This window comes from Euleptes europaea, chromosome 17 (assembly GCF_029931775.1).
Source record: "Euleptes europaea isolate rEulEur1 chromosome 17, rEulEur1.hap1, whole genome shotgun sequence".
Taxonomy (NCBI): domain Eukaryota; kingdom Metazoa; phylum Chordata; class Lepidosauria; order Squamata; family Sphaerodactylidae; genus Euleptes; species Euleptes europaea.
The window spans coordinates 16,173,497-16,196,260 of NC_079328.1; the positions used below are offsets into that span (position 1 = coordinate 16,173,497).

Below are 22,764 nucleotides of genomic sequence, written 5' to 3' on the forward strand. Positions count from 1 at the left end.
CACTAGCATGGCACAGGCACATCATGGTCTTTTATGCATGGCTGTTTCACTCGCTGTCACCCCTCCGACGACTTTGTGTTGATTACACATGCCCACCATTTCCGACCGTCAGAGGTCGCTTTGCTCTCCCCTTGCCTTTCCCCGCGTTGTCAGAGACCTGTTTTATCTCAAATTTGAAAACACTGACAAAATGCGGAGAAAGGCAGGGGGAGAGTGAGGCGACCTCTGACGGTCGGAAACGGCGTGCATAATCCACACGAAGACCCAAAGTTGTCAGAGGGGTGACCACAAGGGAAACAGCCATGCATAAAAGACCCATGACACCAGAGTCTCTCCAGCTGCAATGGCATAACTTGAGAGACATGCCACTGTAGTGCTTAGCCCTCATCTGAAACCCTTTGGGGCCAGAGCTTAGGAGGGGGCTGAAAGACCCCTAGATAGATCCTTCCCATGTGAAATGCTGCCAAGCCAAGTCTCCTTCATTCTATACTTGTGCCTTTGACTTTTAGGATGGGAAGACCTGATGTGGCAGCATCGAGCAGGGGGTTGGACTAGATGACCTCCCTGATACCTTCCAACTCTTAGCACTCTATGACCCAAGCAGAGTGACCAAAGCACATATTATCTTTTGTTAACAGGTCAGCATGTCCACTTGTTCTCAGCTGTGCAGGCCAACTCTTTGGGATGGTCTTTTCTGTTATTTGCAATATTCTTGGCAATGTATATCACGTTCGATTTTGTACTTCTGATCATTGTACATAGAGCCAAACTGTAGCATATCTACTAGCCGTGGTGACTAAAGAGAACCTTCATGTTCAGAGGCAGCAAACCTCTGAATACCAGTGCTGGGAAGTAGCATTGAGGAACGCGTTGGCCTCTATGCCCTGCTAGTTGGCCACTGTGTGAAACAGGATGCTGGACTAGATGGACCACTGGTCTGATCCAGTAGTGTTCTTCTGATGTTCTTGTGATTTCCATAATCCTCAACAACTGTTTACATGTCATTTGCTTTCTGCTGAGTGACCTTTGAGAGTGTCTGTATTTCTGGAACCAGACGTTCGAATTTGTGCTTTGCAGAAAATGTTGAGGGTCTGAAATCATCAGCATTCTTTTTGAAATAGTTGTGATAGAGATGGATGATGTTTGGTTCCCGTCCCCCTCCCACGTTGTTGTCCCTTGCTCCAGGCTGAGTTGCCCCCACTGCCCTTGGGAGGCAACCATTAGTGATGTCATAGTACCGCCCAGCGATGTGGCTTCCACTTTCTTGCTTTTCACCACATTTACGAGAAGGTATTAGAACCAAATTAATTTAGGCTGTTCTTGCTATGAGTTATGTGCGAACTGTTCTCCTGGAGTACTGAGCAATGCCTTATTGAGCTAACAGGTGCAGACTGAAATATTGGTACCTGTATTTTAGCTAGAGCTTTCAAGGTTAGCTGTCTGTATTAGGGAAGCTCAACAACTTTGAAAACAGGGCACCTGTGACTGAAACATTCATTTGCTTTGATAAAGGAAAACCAGTCTGTTTTCAAGGGCTTCTACTACTGGCGTTCTGCAGGGATATTCTTCCTACTGAATACTGAGATGGCAGTACAGTTAACTGTAATAGAGGCAAAGCTCCAGTCCTGATGCACTCCTAGGGACTCTTAACAGTGAGTAATTTTCTGCACAATGCAAATATAGCACAAAAGCGCCTATATCTGGAGCTTAGTGGAAAAAAGTATTTTGGGGCAGTAAGAAAAAATGTCACTCCCTCTGTAATTTTTTTTAAAAAATGTTCTTTACAAGCTGTTCAGTTTTTCCCTTGTTTCTGCGCTGGTCGGCATCTTGCAAATGAATTTGCAAGTGGTCAGCAGTGGGCAAGTGCCAGCTTAGCTAGACGGAATGACATTTCTGTGCTGCAGAGACTGCAAAAACCTGCCGAGCTCTTCTTTCCTCTGTCTCCTGTGGTTGCCTCTTCTAGAAGGAAGTGGCTGCTATTGCTCCTAGCTCAGGATCAGCTGAGCTCCCTGCAACCTTGCGAGCAATTTGGGAGGCCCCTGCATCTCCTTGGCAGTACAGTCATTTCCCCTGCAGGATCATTGGACCCTGCAGGTGGTTATAGCGTTCAGATATGTATTGCAACTCAAAACCACCTGTATGTGCTTACTCACTACACTGACAAGTTCTTCAGAACTCATAAACCAGCACTATATTCATCACAGGCCAGAATACAGATCCATCAGCCGTCCTGGAGGGTTTAAGGTTATACCCCACATCTTTTGCCAACAGCTAATAGGTATAGAAGCCAAGTTTTTACTAAGCGCCTCTTTATGCTTTTTTTGCCTTATTGCTGCAGGTGGCCATTTCAGCCAAAGCTCTTACCAGGGGCATGGAAGCCAGGCTTTCTAATTATGTAGTTCAAAATGGGTGTGTTAACCATTTAATCCACAATGGCCTAAAGTCCTTTGAAAACTCAGAAAAATATTCTGGGTAGGGTGGGGCTGAATTATTTCCTAACATATCTAGTACTGGCAGGGACTTTGCTCATGCTAAGAAGACCGGGGGGGGGGGTGTTCTTGGCCATTGACATCTGCCAGATTTGTGGGTGCTTCTGGGATTCCTCAGTTACCTTTTGCCTCCAAACTAATACTCAAATGGGTTGTAATTCTCATGGGCAAGAATAGGAAACCAATAATTGCATAGGAAATTAATCATAGATTTCTTGAGCAGGAGATTTAGTCTTACCTTTTGGAGGGCATGAGGGATTCTGTACCTGGCAGCATCACCCAGAAGCATCTGGTGAGGTTGGTCTCTTTCTTGAGCCTATAAAGGGCATTGCTCATTTTCACTCATTGTCAAATGAAGGAGGAATGTTGCCTCTTGGCAGCAGCTATCAGTTCATCTGTTGTACTTGAGATGGTAAATGTAAATAGCACTTTTGCAATAAACTGCAATGTATACAACTTTATGAAATATTTTATGATACTAATGCATCACTAATAAACTGAATTGGACAGTCTGATTCTGTGTTTTGCTTTGCAATTAGTTTTTATCCTGCGTTATCCTTCAAAATTCCAAGGGATCAGAGCTTACATTACTTAGGTGATAAATATCTTTTAGCTAAAAATAGAACAGTTTCATGTGCAGATATTGTCCAAGGAAGTTGAAGGAAGAACTTTGCATAATAGCTTCAGAAGAATATTAAGTGGTAATGACATCTCAGCAGAATTTCAAGAATACTGATACAATATCCACATTGCAGTGGGTCCTTTCAGTAAGGCCATTAGGCAGTGTAACCACTCCTGCAGGAAGGAGACAAGGGGGAGCTGAGAAGGGAAACATATTCAGTCACCTCCTAAAAGGTGGATATGGGTCCAATTGAGAAACCCAGTAGGAAATGCTTCTGTAGATGAGTGATAAAGCTTTTTTGATGGACCTTATGAAATAGGGAATGTAGTAGTTATAATCTCACCTGTGGCAACACCAGACAAGTCAGTTAGCAACAGTAATAAAAGAAAAAAGGTGTTCAGATTCCTCCAATTACTTATCACTTGATACTGGATTATTGGCTTTTGCATACTATTCATTAGCTGTGACAGGTGAGCTGATACCTGATAGATGATTCCAAACCCATGAGTATGAATGATTAGGAATGATTATGAGAGACCAGAAGCAGAGGATAAGAAGCATCTATTATTAGACTTTTAGACTAGGATCTGAGAGATGCAGTTTCGAATCCCATCTCTGGCATGGAAACTCACTGCATGACCTAGTGCCAGTCGCCCTCTCTTAGCCTCACCTCTCACAGGGTGGTTGTTATGAAGATAAAATTAAGGAGAGGAAAACTATGGAAGCCCCTTTGGGACTCCATCAGGGAGAAAGGTGAGGTATACCGGAAGTAAATAAATAAAATACACTGCATCTGATGCAGAGGCAGGCAATGGCAAATCATCTCTGAACGTCTCTTGCATTGAAAACCGTATGGAATTGCTGTAAGTCAGCTGTGACTTGACAGCAAAACACACATACACCTCTATGTGATCAAAGAGCTACTGACTGTATTTGTAGGCTACTATCTGTATGGAATGAGGGTCTATCTGATCACTGGGTTTTTAAAATTTAAATGAGGGGGGAAAGTGACCTCACAGGAAGTGGTCCTGGAAGTGACCTCACAGGAAGTGGCAGGATGAGGTTGTCCTGGGAGTGACATCACTTGACCTTTGACCTGGAAGTGACATCACAGGATGTGCCATAACAATATGATGTCACATCCTTGATAAGCACCATCCAATTTATTTATTTACACATGTCTCGGCCCGGCCAAGTGACATTTATGTCATATCCAGCCCTCCTAACAAATGAGTTTGACACCTCTGATCTAGGGCCAATGTGGCAGCAAGCTGAACATAACCAATGTCAAACCAGAGAATCCCAGAAGAACCAACCTGATAAACGAGTGCCAAGGCAGCCAGCCAAACCTGGTAAAGAAACAAACGCATACACAAGTACCATCACTTCCCCAAGGAAGGCCTCAGAAAGCAAGTCAGAAGGGGTTTGGGACAACCTGCAGCCTATACCATCACCGGCACGGAGGAGCCCAGAGATGGCAGCCATTCATCACTGGCACTCACTTCCCTCCTACCCCTGTAAAGAAGAAACCAAACAGCAATATGACAGCATGTGTGTCAGCTTCGTTTTAGGCGTCCCCGTGGGGGGCTCTTGTTAAATTGACCTACTCATATACGACTACTTCCCTAACATCTCTTCTTGTTCCAACAAAAACATTTTTGGGACTGTGGTTATTTTCTGCAGAGAATTGTGCTGAGAGGTGCCATCTCCGAGCCCCACCAACATCCCCCTTCAGGGTTCAGTTGCAGGATTCTGTTTTAGATTTTTTTTTAAATGCCAACTGGAATGCGGATTTTATATACTGCCCATCAAATGCGATCACTTCCCTGCTATTTTTTCCCTAATTCTGAGTGTAAAAATTTATGTTTTGGGAAGACTTGTTTTCCCTGACTCCCCAACACAAACTGAGAGGATGCAGGCACGAGCAGTGTGCACTCATCCTCAATGTCCAGAGCTGTGTAGTTGAAGAGTGGCAAGTTGACCTTGAGGAAGACCCAACCGCTCAACTGTCCAGGGGAGAAGGCAGGAGTGATGTGCGCTGGCAACGCTGCCCATTCGGGAGAAAAGTCACTCGCTCTGCAGGCTTGTTAGAGCAAAGCTTCTTAAACTGTGGGTCGCGACCCCACATGGGGCCGCATCACTAAATGTGGGGGTCGCGAAACAAGCACATCCATCTCATTAGCATGCAAAGTTGCTTTTGTCTTTAATAAATGGCAAAATCATACGTATGCCAAAGAATTGTTTTAAAATAAATTTCGTTATGATTTATTATCAGTAAATGTTTGATTTGTATACCTATTTTTTAAAAAGTTTTTATTGTTTTTATTACAAGGCATGGGAAAATGGAAACAGGGAAAGGGATAACCGGACTACATTCATTTTCATTTCCATTACACCGGCGTATGGGCTTTCTTCATCATTAACTCTATCATAATCTTACTTTTTTCTTCTTTTATTACTATTATATCATTCGTACATCATTTCTCTAATGTCATTTTTTATTTTATTTTTAATGTTACCCTTTAATCTATTGCAAAGAACAATCACAAATTTCGTGACAGCACTAACTAAAGTATATACTTATGAACTATCATATTTATCATAAAAAGACTGCCATTTCTGCTTGTGCTCTTCAATCATCTCATGATGTTGCAAGGTGGCGATTTGTATATCTATTTTATAGACCTATATACCTGGGGTCGCGTAAAATTTTCTTGGGCGGAAAGGGGTCGCGAGTGGGAAAAGGTTTAAGAAGCCCCTGTGTTAGAGGGTAGGATTGTAATGCCTGATTATATAAAGGCATGTAGTAATTATATTATGTACACTCATGTGTGTGTGTGCAAAGTCCCATCAAGTCGCAGCCCTTTTGTGGTTTTCATGGCAAGAGACTAACAGAGGTGGTTTGCCAGTGCCTTCCTCTGCACAGCAACCCTGGACTTTCTTGGTGGTCTCCCATCCAAATACTAACCAGGGCTGACCCTGCTTAGCTTCTGAGATCTGACGAGATCAGGCTAGCCTGGGCCATTCAGGTCAGGGCTCACTCACATAGAGAGTTTGAATAAGTTGGCAATCCCTGTTATGAATTGCCAGCAGAGTGCACTGCTTAGAGGTCAGTACGACCTTGAAAATGACAGGTCTGAGTTAATGCACCTGCAAGAAAGTAAAGTTTCGTTTCCTAATGAGAAAAACAAGACATTATCCCATGCTACGCCCTCGGGCCATTCTCATGGGGTATGTTAATTTATTAGAAGACGTTACTAATGTTTGTTGGTTCTTTATTATACGAAATCAGGAGCCCCATGGCGCAGAGTGTTAAGCTGCAGTACTGCAGTCAAAAGCTCTGCTCACGACCTGAGTTCGATCCCGACGGAAGTCGGTTTCAGGTAGCCGGCTCAAGGCCGACTCAGCCTTCCATCCTTCCGAGGTCGGTAAAATGAGTACCCAGCTTGCTGGGGGTAAAGGGAAGATGACTGGGGAAGGCAATGGCAAACCACCCCGTAAACAGAAGTCTGCCATGGAAACGTCGGGATGTGTTGTCACCCCATGGGTCAGGAATGACCTGGTGCTTGCACAGGGGACCTTTGCCTTTTACCTATTATATGAAATACTACCATGTAACGCAAATGCCATCCCCCGATCCTGTGGTATAAAGACTCAGTCCTATGCTTGATTGAGCCCGGTGAGTAACCCTGCATTTATATCTGTGGTTATTTCACCCCAGCTCTGTGTTGAGCTCAAGAAAGAACTGTTGCTTAGCCTTCTCCTGGTTGTCTGTCATTGGGCTAGAAGACAAACAGGCATTTCAGGATGAGGTCCAGCAGGGCTTTCCTTAAGTTCTTGTGCCCCTGGACCGAGCGGCAATATGAGGGTGGCTTTGTGGGGTCTCAGTGTAAATATGTGAGGGGGCCTTTCAGGGGGGGGTCTTTCAGGGGGGACCCCCCTTTTGTCCCCCCCTCCGCCCCCCCCCCACCCGCGCTCCTTGGCTCTTGTGGAGGGAAGCCTGCCTTTCCCCAACCGGAGGAGAGGAGCGGGGGAGGCCGCAGGTGGGACCCCGGGGCCGGGTGGGTGGCGGCGCCGGGCAGCCCCCAGCGCCCCGCCGGCCCCGTCCGCCGCCAGGCCTCCCTCCCGCCCACCGCGCGTCTTAATTCGGCTCCTTCTCCTCCCTTCCCTCGCCCGTCTTGTCTCCTCCCCTCCGGCCTCCATTTTCCAGAGCATCCAGAGACGGCGGTTACGGCGGTTGGTGGCGGTTGGTGGCGGCGGCGGTGGCGGCGTCGGCCCGCCCTTCGCCCCGTCTCCTCTCGGCCATGGCGGCCAACATGTACCGGGTTGGAGGTGAGGGCTCCTCCCGGCGGAAGCGGCGCTCCTCGGGGGGCGAGCGGGGCGTGGGTGGGCGAGCGGGCCGGGCCTGCTCGGCGAGGGGGCTTCGGGGGGCGCCTCGGGGAGGGGGACCCCCCCGCCCGGCCTCTCCGCTCCCTCCCCGCCGGACGCCCCGGTGAGCCGCCGGACCCCCTCCGGCCGTGGGGCGGCCCTTTTGTCCCTCGGCGCCCCCCCCCCCGGGAGTTGCACGAAAGGCTGGCCTTCCCAGGGCCGGGGCCGGGACGGGGAGGCAGCGCGGCCTGAACTTGGCCCCGGGGGTGGGTAGGTGGGTGGCGGCTTCGTGGCCTGGAGCAGGGCCGGATTTACGTCGAAGCTCAACAAGCTACAGCTTAGGGCCCCGCTCTCTTGGGGGCCCCCCCAAAAATTTAAAGGACATAATAATTATTTCACTAGTAATATATCATTATTATTAGTCTGTCTGCAGTATTATTTTATCAAAGGAACTGTTGAACTGAAATACAATTAAGAAGTATATTAATAGTGAATAACTAATTAATATTAATATATTAATATATTAATTAATATTAATATTAATATATTATTTAATATATTAATACATTAATATATTGTTTAATATATTAATACATCAATATATTATTTAATATATTAATACATCAATATATTAATATATTAATACATCAATATATTACTAACATATTAATACATCACTATATTGCTAATATATTAATACATCAATATATTGCTAATATATTAATATATTAATATTAATTAATTATTCACTATTAATATACTTCTTCTTAATTGTATTTCAGCTCAACAGTTCCTTTGATAAAATAGGTATTTTGTGATGTGCAGATGGCTTGAGACCCCTATTCGGTCCATACATTACCATATAGCATGTAGATAATTCACAGTGGGTCGCCGTGTTAGTCTGCCTGCGGTAGTAGAAATGGGCAAGAGCCCAGTAGCACCTTAAAGACGAACGAAAATGTTTCCTGGCAGGGGGTGAGCTTTCGTGAGCCACAGCTCACTTCTTCAGATACGGCTAGGATGTGAATCCATCTGCCTTTCACGAGGTTGATGGATTTCCATTCTGTACGGCTAAATGTGGTGCCTTCCATGAAGGTAATTCACAGTGGGTAGCCGTGTTAGTCTGTCTGCAGTGGTAGGAAAGGGCAAGAGCCCAGTAGCACCTTAAAGACGAACGAAAATATTTTCTGGCAGGGTGTGAGCTTTCGTGAGCCACAGTGTGAGCTGTGGCTCACGAAAGCTCATACCCTACCAGAAAATATTTTCGTTAGTCTTTAAGGTGCTACTGGACTCTTGCCCTTTTCTACATATAGCATGTATTCAACACAAAAAACAGCAACAATTTGTTGTTGACCAAGGACAGCTGGACATATAAGAACATAAGAAAAGCCCTCTGGGATCAGACCAAGGCCCATCAAGTCCAGCAGTCTGTTCACACAGTATATAAAGGGCCCCATTACCTTCAATAGCTTAGGGCCTCATCAAACCTAAATCCGGCCCTGGCCTGGAGGAAGACGCCAAGGAGGAAATGTGGCTGAAGGAAATATATCCAGACGTGCTTGCTTTCTTCTCTCCCCCCCCCCTTCCAGGTTTCTTTTCCCCACTCCGTTTAGGCTACTTATTTCCCTCTCACTTTGGCTCTTTGCAAACACATTGCTGAGACGACAGGCGCTCTATTTGTTTTTTTTGGGGGGGGGGAATCACTATTTTTCACCATAATTATTCGACACGCTTGCCACAGGGGTGCTGTAATGTGGCTCTAGGGTTAAAAACAAAAGCACACCCTTCCTTTAAGGTAAGAGAGCTGTCCGAGGCCATTTGTGCGCGGGAGGTTTTGCCTTGGATTCGCCGCTCTCTAGATGCACGTTTTTCCCCTTCCAGATTCTCAAAACTCAACAATAAGCCCCCGTGCAGAGTTTTGAGAATTCAGATGGGGAAAATGTGCATCTAGAGAGCGGCAAATCCAAGGCAAAAGCTCCCATACAGTGGCCCAGGTTTCTTTCTCCACTCTGTTTAGGCTACTTATTTTCCTCTCGCTTTGGTCCTTTGCCAGGAAAAAAAAAAGACACCTAAATGAAACACATTGCTGAGACCATGACGTGTGTCTTTTGAGAGCAGGCGCTCTATTTGGGGGGCTCAGGGGGGGGGGAAATGACTATTTTCCACCATAATTATTAAACATGCTTGCCACAGTGGTGCTGTAATGCAGCTCTAGGATTAAAAACAAAAACACACCCTTCCTTTAAGGTAAGAGATGTCCGTGGCTGAAAGTCCAAGGAAAAAACAAGCACAATATACAACAGTAGAGCCTGTTCTCATCTTACCTAGCACAGAAGCTGAGGGAAGAACCTGAACCTCGACTAGAAAACATGGGCCACTTATGCATGGGAGGTTTTGCCTTGGATTTGCCACTCTCTCGATTAGTGGTTCTCAACCTTTTATGCTGTATTCCCCCCTTTCATCATTGTTTGGAATATAATTCCCCCTTACTAAGATAGTATAACTAAAAAAAAACAAACTACAATTTTACAGATTGTACATAATCTTTGGAGGACATTGATTCATTGGGTCACCATGAGTCGGAAACGACTTGACAGCACTTAACACACACACATCATATACAGGACATCACACTTTGCTGAATAGTGGTCCCAATTCCCCCCGCCCCCGAACCCTAAAATTCACCCCTTGTTGAGAACCCATGCTCTAAATGCACATTTCTCCCATCCAAATTCTGAAAACTCAAAAATAAGCCTCCATGCAGAGTTTTGAGAATTCACATGGGGGAGATGTGCATCTAGAGAGCGGCAAATCCAAAGCAAAACCTCCCATGCATAAGTGGCCCATGTTTTCTAGTCGAGGTTCAGGTTCTTCCCTCAGCTTCTGTGCTAGGTAAGATGAGAACAGGCTCTACTGTTGTATATTGTGCTTGTTTTTTCCTTGGACTTTCAGCCACAGCCCTCTTCCTTTGCAGGTGGAGGGACTTTGAGGCGCAGGACACTTGGGGATGGGTGCAACAGTGCCCAAGCGGCACACTTATCCGCTGCTTTTCCTTTTCAGACTTTCACTTAAGTTAGTCAGAAAGCTGCTTGATAGAAAGAGAGGCTGTGTGTGAGCATAAGAAAGGCCCTGCTGGATCAGATCAAGGTCCATCAAGGCCAGCAGTCTGTTCATACAGTGGCCAACCAGGTGCTGGAGGCAAGATTGGTTGTTGGAAGACATAGAAAGGGACACAAGGCTAAGGTAAAGAGGGGACAAAGCAGGAGGTAAATCCGGCATCTGTGAGTAAACGTGTTCAGAAGTGGCCTTTGTAACTGGCTGGGTTTTATTCAAAATACATTCATTTGTGTTTGTCCAACTGAGGGAAGATCAGCTTTGCCCCAGTTGGATGTACATAGTTACTTTGTTCTAATGCTGTCCGTGTTTTCCTCTTGGGAGCAGTCATCGGAAGGGCTAACTCAGAATTTGACTTCTGTACAATTTGGTCCCAGGTTAGTGTGCACAGGATTGCTGCCCTTGTGAAGTTTGTGAGCCTGAGGGCAGCACCCCCCCCCATGTGAGTCGCTTTGGGAAAGTTTATCTAAAAAAACAGGATATAAATATAACGTCAAGCCTTTAGAATTTACATTCTTTCCAAGAGGAGGTCTGCACATTTGATCTGATAATGTTTGAAGAGTTACTTTTTATTAAACATGCTTATAGCACTGTGCTTGATAGTTTCTGTTAAAAATTGGAAGAAGTTGGCTTTCAGAATTAAACATTTAGATTTAAAGCACATCATACTAAATTCTATAATGTCATTCTTTAATATCAGTATTGCCTGGACACGCAGAGGACATTATAGAATTACAGAATTATGAGCCAGTAAATAGGGGTGGGGGGAAAGGTGTCAAAATTTAACTTCACTGCATTTGTATAACACTTGACATTTATGTGTGCTTGAATACAGGTGAAGTACTATAAGTGAGTACTGTCACTGAAGTTATCCCCATATTCCCTGGATGTTAGGTTGAAGTAGTGTCTAAGCCCCAGTTTCGATATGACAGCCAAGTCATCGTCATGGCTGTATCTTTGTTTTGTGTTTTCCCTGCCTTGCATGCCCAGAGTCCCTCTCACACTCCTGGTTTGGAGGCAGAATATGGCTTTCACAAGACAAAAAGTGGGTGAGGTAAATAACCTCTCTGGGAGAAGGGTTAGAAGTATGTCAGCCTGAGGAGCCCAATCATGACTGGATGGCCAAACAACTATTTACTGTTACCACTGATTGTAAAAGAAGGAATTAATCAGGGAATTAAAGCAAGCTACAATCCAACATCGTATTTCCTATTACTATGTATGGGTGTGAAAGCTGGACAGTGAAGAAAGCTGATTGGAAGAAAATAGATTCCTTTGAAATGTGGTGTTGGAAGAGAGGGTTACGGATTCCGTGGAGTGCCAAAAAAACAAATCAGTGGGTTCTAGATCAAATCAAGCCTGAACTGACCCTAGAAGCTAAAATGACTAAACTGAGGCTATCGTATTTTGGTCACGTCATGAGACGACAAGAGTCACTGGAAAAGACAGTCATGCTAGGAAAAGTTGAGGGCAGCAGGAAAAGAGGAAGACCCAACAGGAGATGGATTGACTCAATAAAGGAAGCCACAGCCTTCAATTTGCAAGATCTGAGCAAGGCTGTCAAAGACAGGACATTTTGGAGGACTTTCATTCATAGGGTCGCCATGAGTCGGAAGCGACTTGACGGCTTTTAACACACTCACATACCAACAATAATGTAATATGTGTTGTATACCTGTAGAAAACATTTACAAATCTTATGAACGGGAAATAGAGACAGATAATTTGATGGATGTCAGTCCCCATGTACCTTAATAAACAGCGCCTCTTTCACACGTGGATACAGTATTCCTTATGTACTCTGTTGCATACATGGCTTTGTTCTTTCTCATATTATACAGCAGCACTTCTGTCTCTCCCCCTCTAAAGCATAGAAGTTATTCCCTTTCTGCATGACTCACGTGTGCCACCTGCCGCAGGAGCTTGCTCATGCAAGGAATCTGTGTCTCTCATCACAGAAGTGAATGCTTGCCCACTCGTGGTCACATATACCACAGCAGCATGCCCCCTCACCACCTTTTCTTTCTCATAAATATTTACATCTACACCAGGGGACTACTTCTCTCACATACTGCATCGGTGTGCATGCATGTGTGGTCTGCTCACTCTTTCTCTCGTAGCATAATCAGAACTGGCAACGGTTTTGGAAAAATTTGAAGTGTGCTTTGAATGGGCAAAAAATGGAAATGACAGCCAATGTGAAATTGAAGCTAATACAGGTCAATGTTCTTAATTGGATTTTTCTTCTCACCAAGTAGGTGAAGGGGAAGGACCACAGCTCAGAGACAGCATGAACTCTGCATGCAGACAGTTCCAGGTTTACTCCCTGACACTTAAAGGGATACTGGGAAGCAGGGTAGGGCTGGGAAGGATTCTGAATCTTTGGAGTTTGCTAGTGCTAGTAGACTATCTCTATATTGACCCAGTTAGAGTAATGTTTTGCTTCAGTGTAAGGCAATTACATATGAAATTCTCTGCCACAAGATGTAATGATGGTCGCTAGCTAAGATAGCTTTACAAGGGAACTAGCAAATTCATGGAAGATAAGTATGCCAGTGGCTTCATTTAGTTAGGAAATTGGCTCCTTATTTGCAGACATCCATGCTGATCTATGCTTCAGTAATCTCGACGCAAGATTACTGTAATACTCTCTACTTTGGGCTGCCCTTGAAGATGGTCTGGAAACTTCTGCTGGTGCAAAATGCAGCAGTGTGTTTGTCATCAGGGCTGTGTTCTACCAAATGTCCTACCAATTTTTAAAAGAGGTCCAGAAGAATTCAGGGAGTTAGGCAGTTAGGCTAACATCCTTTCCAGGTAAATAAGTAGAAACTGTTATTGAAATTAATAATTAATTCCCTTCCCCCTTCTCTTAGCAGTCTCTTACATCACATATGGATATATACCAATTTCTCCTTTTTAAAACTATTGAAACCTGAAGTTTTGTGAAGCTGTATCATTGCAAATACGTTTTCTTTAGAAAAGAGATTTAAATGTACCTCACTGTAGTTGCCACAACTCTGCAACATGTTTGTTTCTGAATTGCGATGGTTATTAAAGGCAGTTCTGTGTTGAGATGGGCTACACTTGCATTAACTATATGGTGTGGGAGACATGTGCGTGCTACGAGAACATTACTTGTATGCTTCCATTATGACAGTCACCTAGTATCACCGAGGCTTTTAATAATAATGTTATGTGCAAAATTGTTCTCAGCTAACTAGTTCTAGAGAGATACAGAGGTGAAAAGAGTATCCATTTCAGGAGGTCAAATATGCTGTGGGAATGTGGTCAAATGGTGTGGAGGTTTGGGAATAAGAATGCTGTGATGGGGGTTTGGTAATGGTTGTAAAACAATATGTCTGCCAGAGTGTATACATGTAAAAAAACCACTATATTTTTGTTTCTTACTCTTAACGTTCTATAAGCTTGTGCTTCATGAAAAAAATGTGTGTGTTTTTTTACAGATTATGTCTACTTTGAAAACTCTTCAAGTAACCCATATTTGATACGGAGAATAGAAGAACTCAATAAGGTAAAACAAGCGCAAATGCACTCCATGGTTTTTGAAGATGTTGTCTGTAGTTGCTATTAACAATGACTCTTATTATTTTTACAACTTTGAAATCTTTTTTTTTTTAAGCTGGCCGATTTCATGATGTATTGATATGGGGGAAATAGGAGCATGTGCAAACTCAATAAGCATTATCTCTTTTTCCTTTCAAAATGTCTGGATTTAATAGGACCAGGTACAGATGGGGGTATTTTTCTTCGAGCCTGGGGAATGCCCAAGGCTTTCAGAAAAATACCAAAAAGAAAAAAGTTTAAGGTTTGATGGAAAGGATGTGAGATCTTGGCCGCCATTTTGAGGTGCGTGGGTGGGAGAGGAAGAGTGGGAGCTTCAGCTGCTGCATGACCTGTACAGGTAAAGGTGGCAGCACTACAGGTAGGTGGGGGAATGAGGACAGCAGGAGAAGCACATGAACACATGAAGCTGCCTTATACTGAATCAGACCCTTGGTCCATCAAAGTCAGTATTGTCTACTCAGAATGGCAGCGGCTCTCCAGGGTCTCAGGCAGGGGTCTTTCACATCACCTACTTGCCTAGTCCCTTTAACTGGAGATGCCGAGGATTGAACCTGGGGCCTTCTGCATGCCAAGCAGATGCTCATCCACTGAGCCACAGCCCCTCCAGAAGCAAGAGCTTCTGCCACATGAGCTAGATGGGTGGAGGCATGATGGGTAGGAAAAGGAGAGCAAGGGAGCAGGAGTGGGAGTCGCTGCAAAGGTGGGCAAAGGCAGCAGCACTGCCGGCGGGAGGAGAAGGAGTGGGAACCACTGCTGCCATTGTGTGTGCCAAGTGGGCGGAATCAGTGGTGTGGTTAAAAGCAATGGTTTGGAGCTATGGACTTTAATCTGGAGAACCGGGTTTGATTCCCCACTCCTCCACATGAGCGGTGGACGCTAATCTGGTGAACTGGGTTGGTTTCCCTACTCCACATGAAGCCAGCTGGGTGACCTTGGGCTAGTCAAAGCTCTCTTAGAACTCTCTCAGCCCCACCTACCTCACAAGGTGTCTGTTGTGGGGAGGGGAAGGGAAGGTGACTGTAAGCCGGCTTGAGTCTTCGTTAAGCGGTAGAGAAACACGGCATATAAAAACCAACTCTCCTTCTTCTAGGGCTGCTGCTGAGTGAGGGGGATGGGATTCCCTCCTGTGAGTCATGCAAGTCCCCCACTAGTCTTATATCTAACTCTGAATCTGCCCCCCTGAATGTAGATCAAAAAACCTGCAGTAGACTGATAGCTTAGAGGAGGCATTTTCTCCTCCACACACACCCTGAATAATCCCAAGTATTAAAAAGTAGGAGGGAGTTACTAAACCCGCCATGCTGCAAGACGATATAAAGGAAAAAGACTATTTTGGGGATTGTATGGCAATCCCAATAAATGTTGGTAGGGTGGGCTGGGGTAAAGGTGGTTGCCAGGGGCTGTGTCTTCTGCAGAGGGAAGTCCTGCCTCACCAAACCTTTGGAGTTCTTTGAACAGATAACAACCCCGTGGATAAAGGTGATCTGGTAGAAATTACATACTTGGACTTCCGGAAGGTTTTTGAGTGGGTACCTCACCAAGGCTGCTGAGCAAGCTTATCAATCATGGTATAAGAGCTCGTGTTCTCTTATGGATTAAAAGTTGATTGAGTGGCAGGCAGCAGAAAGTTCTTGTAATGTGGAGAAATTGAGAGTTCTTGCAGTGCAGAGAAGTGAGCAGTAGAGTCCCACAAGGACTGGTTTGGGTACCAAGGCTATTTAATTTATTCATAAATGTTTTGGAATTGGAGATGAGTTAGTGTAGTGACAAAGCTTGCAGATGATGACTAATTATTCAGTATGGTACAACCCAAGTGGATTGTGAAGAACTGTAGGTGGATCTATCAAAATCGAGTGAGTGGGCCACAGCATGGCAAATGAACATCAATTATGATAAGTGTAAGGTGGTGCACATTGGAGCAATAAATAAATAAATATGTGCTGATGAGTGTTAAAGTGGCAGAGACCGAGACTGAAAGAGATCTTGGCGTTATAGTGCATAGCTCAATGAAAATGAACCTTTGGGTTGGTTTTAGTGGTTGCTAGGTCCCATTGGTGAGCCCAGTGGCTCAGAATGGTAAGCTGCAGTACTGCAGTCAAAAGCTCTGCTCACGACCTGAGTTCGATCCCGACAGAAGTTGGGTTCAGGTAGCCAGCTCAAGGTTGACTCAGCCTTCCATCCTTCCGAGGTCGGTAAAATGAGTACCCAGCTTGCTGGGGATAAAGGGAAGATGACTGGGGAAGGCATTGGCAAACCACCCTGTAAACAAAGTCTGCCTAGTAAATGTCAGGATGTGACGTCACCCCATGGGTCAGGAATGACTTGGTGCTTGTACAGGGGACCTTTACCTTTTTTAGGTCCCATTGGAAGCCCTGACCTGGATGGCCCAGGTTAGCCTGATCTCTTCAGATCTCAGAAGCTAAGCAGGGTCAGCCCTGGTTAGTATTTGGATGGGAGACCACCAAGGAATACCAGGGTTGCTGTGCAGAGGAAGGCACCTGCAAACCACCTCTGTTAGTCTCTTGCCATGAAAACCCCAAAAGGGGTTGCCATAAGTCGGCTCTGACTTGACGGCACTTTACACACACACAGGTCCCATTGGCCGATTGGGACACTGCCGCTATTTTTAGTTATTATTTCTCTGAATGCATCGATTTTAGCATAGTTATATTATGTATATTTTAGCATAATTTTATTTTATATATATTTATTACCAATCCAGAATTTTATTAACCTCCTATTTCCTTTACTATGTGTCTGTGGTATCCTTGACATGTTTGTAATGGCCTATGGCTAAATGCATATAAAACTATTCATTCAATGAAAATGTCAACCCAATAGTGGTGAAAAAGGCAAACTCTATGCTGGAGATTGGGAGGGAGAATGAAATAGCCAGTATTGTAATGCCCTTCTATAGCTTTTGTGTGGACTCATTCGAAATACTGCGTTCGGTTCTGGTCACCGTATGTCAAAAAAGATACAGTAGAGCTTGAAAAAGTACAGAAGAAGGAAACTAAGATGATCAAGGGATTGGAGCACATTTGCTATGAGGAAAGGCTGGAGAGTCTGAGACTTTTTTGGTGAGAAAAAAAGAAGGCTAAATTATGCATGGGGTGGAGAAAGCAGATAGAGATAGCTTTTTCTCCCATCCCCACTGTACTAGAATTTAGGGGCATCCAACAAAGTGTATGGGCAAAAGGAAACACTTTGCTCAGTATTGTAGAATTAAATTGTAGAATTCACTGCCATTGGACGTAATGATGGCCATGAGCATAAAAGGTAAAGAAGGGGTCCCCTGTGCAAGCACCGGGTCATTCCTGACCCATGGGGTGACATCACATCCCAATGTTTACTAGGCAGACTTTGTTTACGGGGTGGTTTGCCAGTGCCTTCCCCAGTCATCTTCCCTTTACCCCCATCAAGCTGGGTACTCATTTTACCTACCTCGGAAGGATGGAAGGCTGAGTCTACCTTGAGCCGGCTACCTGAAACCAACTTCTGTTTGGATCGAACTCAGGTCGTGAGCAGAGCTTGGCCTGCAGTACTGCAGCTTACCACTCTGCGCCACGGGGCTCTTCCCCAGGTATATAGGTACGGTATATAAAATAGGTATACAAATCAAACATTTACTGATAATAAATCATAAAGAAACCTTTTACTGTTACCAAATTTTTCGCGACCCTCCCACATTCAGTTGCAGGGTTGCAACCCACAGTTTAAGAAGCTTTGATATAGAGGAGAAAGCGAGGAAGAGGCAGGAGGCAGGGGGATCACAGGTCCCTGCTTGTTCCTTTCTAAATGACACTGTTAGGTCTTCTAAAATACTTGTCTTCAGCCTGTGGATTGGGACCCTTCGGTGAGTTGTGAAACTTTCTGCTGTGTTGCAAGTTCCCTGTTTTTTGTTTGTTTGTGTCTGCTTTGTGAAATGTCTTGCTTCCTTGTGCACGTGTGTAGAAAACCAGGCTGCCACGCCTCTTGCCCAATAGGAGCACAGACAGATTTAGAGACACCCCGAGCCTGCTTGCACCAAAAGCTTTCCTTTGCCTTGTATCTTTTCTCTTGGCTTGGCCACTCCAGACCTCTGCCATTGGATCCTCTGGTGCTCTGAGTCCGCACTGGTGAGGTCATAATTCTGATTCTTCCTTTTCCTGCCACATGACTCTGACATGTGACTTCCTGTTGCATCTTTACTGTGCAGTGGGTCTTAACCACCTGGGTTTTAAAGGTGGGCCCTGCATCTGGAAAGGTTGATCGCTGTTGTAAAGCATTCTGTTTGTGTTATATGCAAAAGGCTACCACATAAAAGAAATGAAACAACAGGAACAATGATAGGAATTTGATCTATGCATATGTTAATATGACATGTATTCTACATAGAAATCATGACTGTAGCAAGATTCAAACACGGTGTAGAAAGATTAATCTTAGAGAAAGCGTTAATAAAAAATTAGTCTGTGTTAATTCAGTCCCCTTAAGCAGGAGGCCTCTGTTCCTATGGGTTCCTATCACCCAGTGGGTATGCGACTGTCAGTAGGGAGATGCAGCAGCCAAAGTATTATTGATACGAAGAAAACAGTTTATTGAAAAGCATTACTACATAATTCACGACAAAAGCAAATTGGAAACTGAATCAGATGCATGAATACATATGAAAAGACATGGATATGAAACCATCAGAAAGATGGAGATGGCTACAAAAATAATATGGGCTATACAGATAAGCAGGCAGTGCCCAAGCATGAGCTAATAAAACATGTGTAGACCTGGATTTTTACTGACACAGCATGTGGTATATTTACTACTGCATGGAGAAATCTTTTCCATGCTGTGTTGTTGTAATATTCCTTGGATGCTTTTTTAAAATTCTGTCTATCTTACCAAGCAAGCATTTTTGCCCATAGGTAGGAACAATCCACATTGGACTGTTGATAAAAATAAGGTATGAACCAGATATGTCTGCTTCCTGAAGACATTTATTCTTGCATTGACAGCAAAATCTGCCAAAAAACCCCTGCTACTTGCAGCTGTCTATAAGGATTTTATAAGTTAATTAGGCTCCAGAGGACTCATCAGGGGCCAGTCTTACCTAGGAGTGGCATGAATTTCTCACCAAACCCATTCACCACATGAACTATTTTTTATTTATTTAAAAATTTTAATAGCTGCCTTTCTACCTTACAAAAGTTGCCTGAAGTACAAGACAGTATGCATTTGGGTTACAAAGGTGGCGTGACCCCAATAAAGGACAAAGAAAAGCTTTAAAAGCCATATAATAGACCCTTAAATTAAGGAGTCTAACCCAGCCTTTTTCAGGCAAATCTGGGTCTTTGATAGTCATTTCCCATCCCCCCCCCCAATTATGGTTTTAAAAAATTGAGTTAATTGTGAGAAAAAGGAAATAAAAATAGGTAGGCCGCTCTTTAGGATATTAATTTTACCCCACACTGTTAAAGTTAAAAATTTCTATCTATTTAGAGATTGATTTTAGGCCGGTTTGATTGTAAGCCGGTTTGAGTCCCCCTTAAGTGGTAGAGAAAGTTGGCATATAAAAACGAACTCTTCTCCTTCTTCTTCTCCTTCTTCTTCTCCTTCTTAAGCTACAAAGTGTGTGTCCCATACCAGTCAGGTGTTTGCCTACAGGGACAGTATAAGAACACTTTCAATATGTATACCATGAAGCTCTGATTGAGTCTGAAAATCTATATCAAGAAATGTTTGGGTGTAGCTATCTAGTGTTTTACCTCCAGTGTTTATGTATTTAATTTCAAAACATTTGAATAGGTATGATTTCATTGCAATCATAGTTATTTTAATTTGAACTTTAAAATTATTTTCTGCTCATTGTTACAGACAGCCAATGGAAATGTGGAAGCAAAAGTGGTCTGTTTCTATAGAAGGAGGGACATCTCGAACACTTTGATTGTCCTGGCTGACAAACATGCAAGTAAGCTTATTTATTACTAATGAATCACCTGATCTGTAGGTTACATTAATATATTAATTTGCTAAATTATTAAATTACTTATGATTTAGCATTAAAGAACATGCAAATGCAAATGATATTGCAGATATCCAAAAGAATTTGTGATGTTTGATAAAACAGTTTAGCTATCCATGTGTGTGTGTGTGTGTGTGTTTCCTTTAAAAAAGGGTCTTCCAGAAATTTAGCCATGCTTGAACAACTGCCTGTCCTTCCTAAAGCTTCCAATAGGTTCCCATTTTAACATGCTCAGAGGAAATTCTTCACTTCCTGAATAGGGTCTCTTTCCTCCTAGGTCTGATACTGGTAGAATATAAACTGTTTTTAAACCCCTCCTCAGATGTGTAAGTTGGGGCCATATGTGAAAGTATGCAGTGTGGGCAATCGCTACAGAAAAAGCACCCTCATGTTTTGCTCTTTCTTCCCACAACATAACTTCCGCTAGAACATCTCTTCTGATGTCACCACATTCCGTGTTTCTCTGATAGTGACAGTCAGCTATATGGAGCAGGCATAGGGAAATGTGGGACATTGGGACATGGATAAGGTAGTGCTAGATCTTAAGAATGGGGGTGTGGTAAGAAGAAGGGTTGGCTTTTATGCGGACTTTCTCTACCACTTAAGGAAGAATCAAACTGATGTACAATCACAGTCCCTTCCCCTCCCCACAACAGGATCAGAGGAGCATGCCTATTATACTAGGTTAATTGGAACACAGGCAGGATATTGCTGCTGCAGTTGTCTTGTTTGTGGGCTTCCTAGAAGCACCTAGTTGGCCACTGTGTGAACAGACTGATGGGGCTTGATGGACCTTGGTCTGATCTAGCATGACCTTTCTTATGTTCTTATGACTCCCTGTGAGGTAGGTGGGGCTGAGAGAGCCCTAAGAGAACTGTGACTAGCCCAAGGTCACCCAACAGGCTTCATGTGTAGGAGTGGGGAAACCAACCTGGTTCACCAGATTACAGCCCACCACTCAGGAGGAGTGGGGAATCAAACCCTGTTCTCCAGATTAGGAGAAAGCTAAATGTATTATTTCGGCAGCAACCATGTGTTGACCATAATGTTTAATCTGTTGAGAACTGTGTACCACAACTAATTAAGAGCCTCCCTTTCTCCCTCCAGCTTCCATCTGCCATCAATGAGGCCATCAAAGGGAGGGCAGGAAGTAGCCAGCCACCCCTCCACCTCTCATGACTGGATTATGTTTAGCTGAGAATCCTTCCCCACAGAACATTTGTAATGAACTTCTATGTAATTTGCATTGGGTTTTCTGGGTTTTTTTTGTAAGCTACCTTGGAAGCCAGTTTTGCCTGGAAAAAGGGTATAAAAATCTGCGTAGAATGTTAATCAGAGAAATGAGAAGGTTATTTAGAGGCATGTTTCTTTGGGGCTCTAGCTTTCTGTGTTCCGTTTACATGACTTAAGGAGTAGGTAAAGCCAGATGGTCATCTGGGAAGATAGATTGTCCTTGGTATGCTGTCAGGAATGGGTGTTCAACTCCTTTTGACTTTGGGTAAAAGCATCATCATATAGCCAATGACAGCACTGATAGATTCCAGGTAGCTGGCCACCAAGTATGTGGTCCTTCTGCCTTCCAATATTTCTTAAGACCAAGGTAGCAACATTCCTGTGCATGAATGAGTAGGCCCAGTAGTAGAGGCTGACAGCCCAGTGGAGTGGCCTAGTGTGACAACTGTGGGGCCAAAACAGTCCAGTCTAAATATGCAGAAAGTGGGAATGAAAAGTTTAAACAAGAAGGTGGCAGTAGAAGACAAAAGCAGTGAAGCAAACGACAGTGTACATAAAATACATAATATGATACCTAGATGCAGTATTATAGCTCTTAAGAGGTCATTGGGCCCATTTTATGTGGTTTCATTGACCAATGAGCTGAAGGTGGATGATAGACTAATAGATGAGGAGCACCGAGACATAAAGGGACTGGTCCAAGATCAATTAGTGAATCTGTGGTGAAGAACTCTGAAATAGAAATCTACTACAGGGCTTTCAGAGTAGTGCCTGATCTCCCATGCAGGTTAAAGGCCCAGCCATCTCCGCTATGAAACAGAGGCTTCCCCCTGCTGTGTTGCTAGGAAACTACAACCACAGTGCCAACAAATTCTGTTTCCCCCACACACAAAAATCACTTCCTCCCCCCTTACTCTTTTCTTCCTGCAACTCTTCACATGGAATATTGTCAAAGGCTTTCACGGTCAGAATTCATTGGTTCTTGTAGGTTATCCGGGCTGTGTGACCGTGGTCTTGGTATTTTCTTTCCTGACGTTTCGCCAGCAGCTGTGGCCGCCATCTTCAGAGGAGTAACACTGAAGGACAGTCAGTGTCCTTCAGTGTTACTCCTCTGAAGATGCCGGCCACAGCTGCTGGCGAAACGTCAGGAAAGAAAATACCAACACCACGGCTACACAGCCCGGATAACCTACGAGATTCTTCACATGGAATTTGTTTCTGTGCGTATGAGCTCTCTCTGCCTCTCACACACATTTATACCCACCCACTCCTCTATAAAAATCAATAATTTTTATTTCAATTATATCTTGCCTTTCTTCAGTCTTGGAACTCAAGGTAGTGTATGTTGCTGGGAG

The 22,764-nt window shown here is 44.1% G+C and overlaps 1 protein-coding gene across 2 annotated transcripts in view; it reads left to right on the plus strand.

Annotated features, from left to right (window-relative positions):
- Positions 1 to 7,403: 7,403 nt before the first annotated feature.
- The window catches only part of MTA1 (metastasis associated 1), a 115,361-nt gene continuing 100,000 nt past the window's right edge, over positions 7,404 to 22,764 (plus strand). For both annotated transcript variants that reach the window (XM_056862901.1, XM_056862902.1), the window contains exons 1-3: positions 7,404 to 7,443; positions 14,058 to 14,125; positions 20,029 to 20,122. In XM_056862901.1, the coding sequence (XP_056718879.1) occupies positions 7,416 to 7,443; positions 14,058 to 14,125; positions 20,029 to 20,122 (190 nt within the window). In that variant the 5' untranslated portion in view covers positions 7,404 to 7,415. The remainder of the gene's footprint in view (positions 7,444 to 14,057; positions 14,126 to 20,028; positions 20,123 to 22,764) is intronic.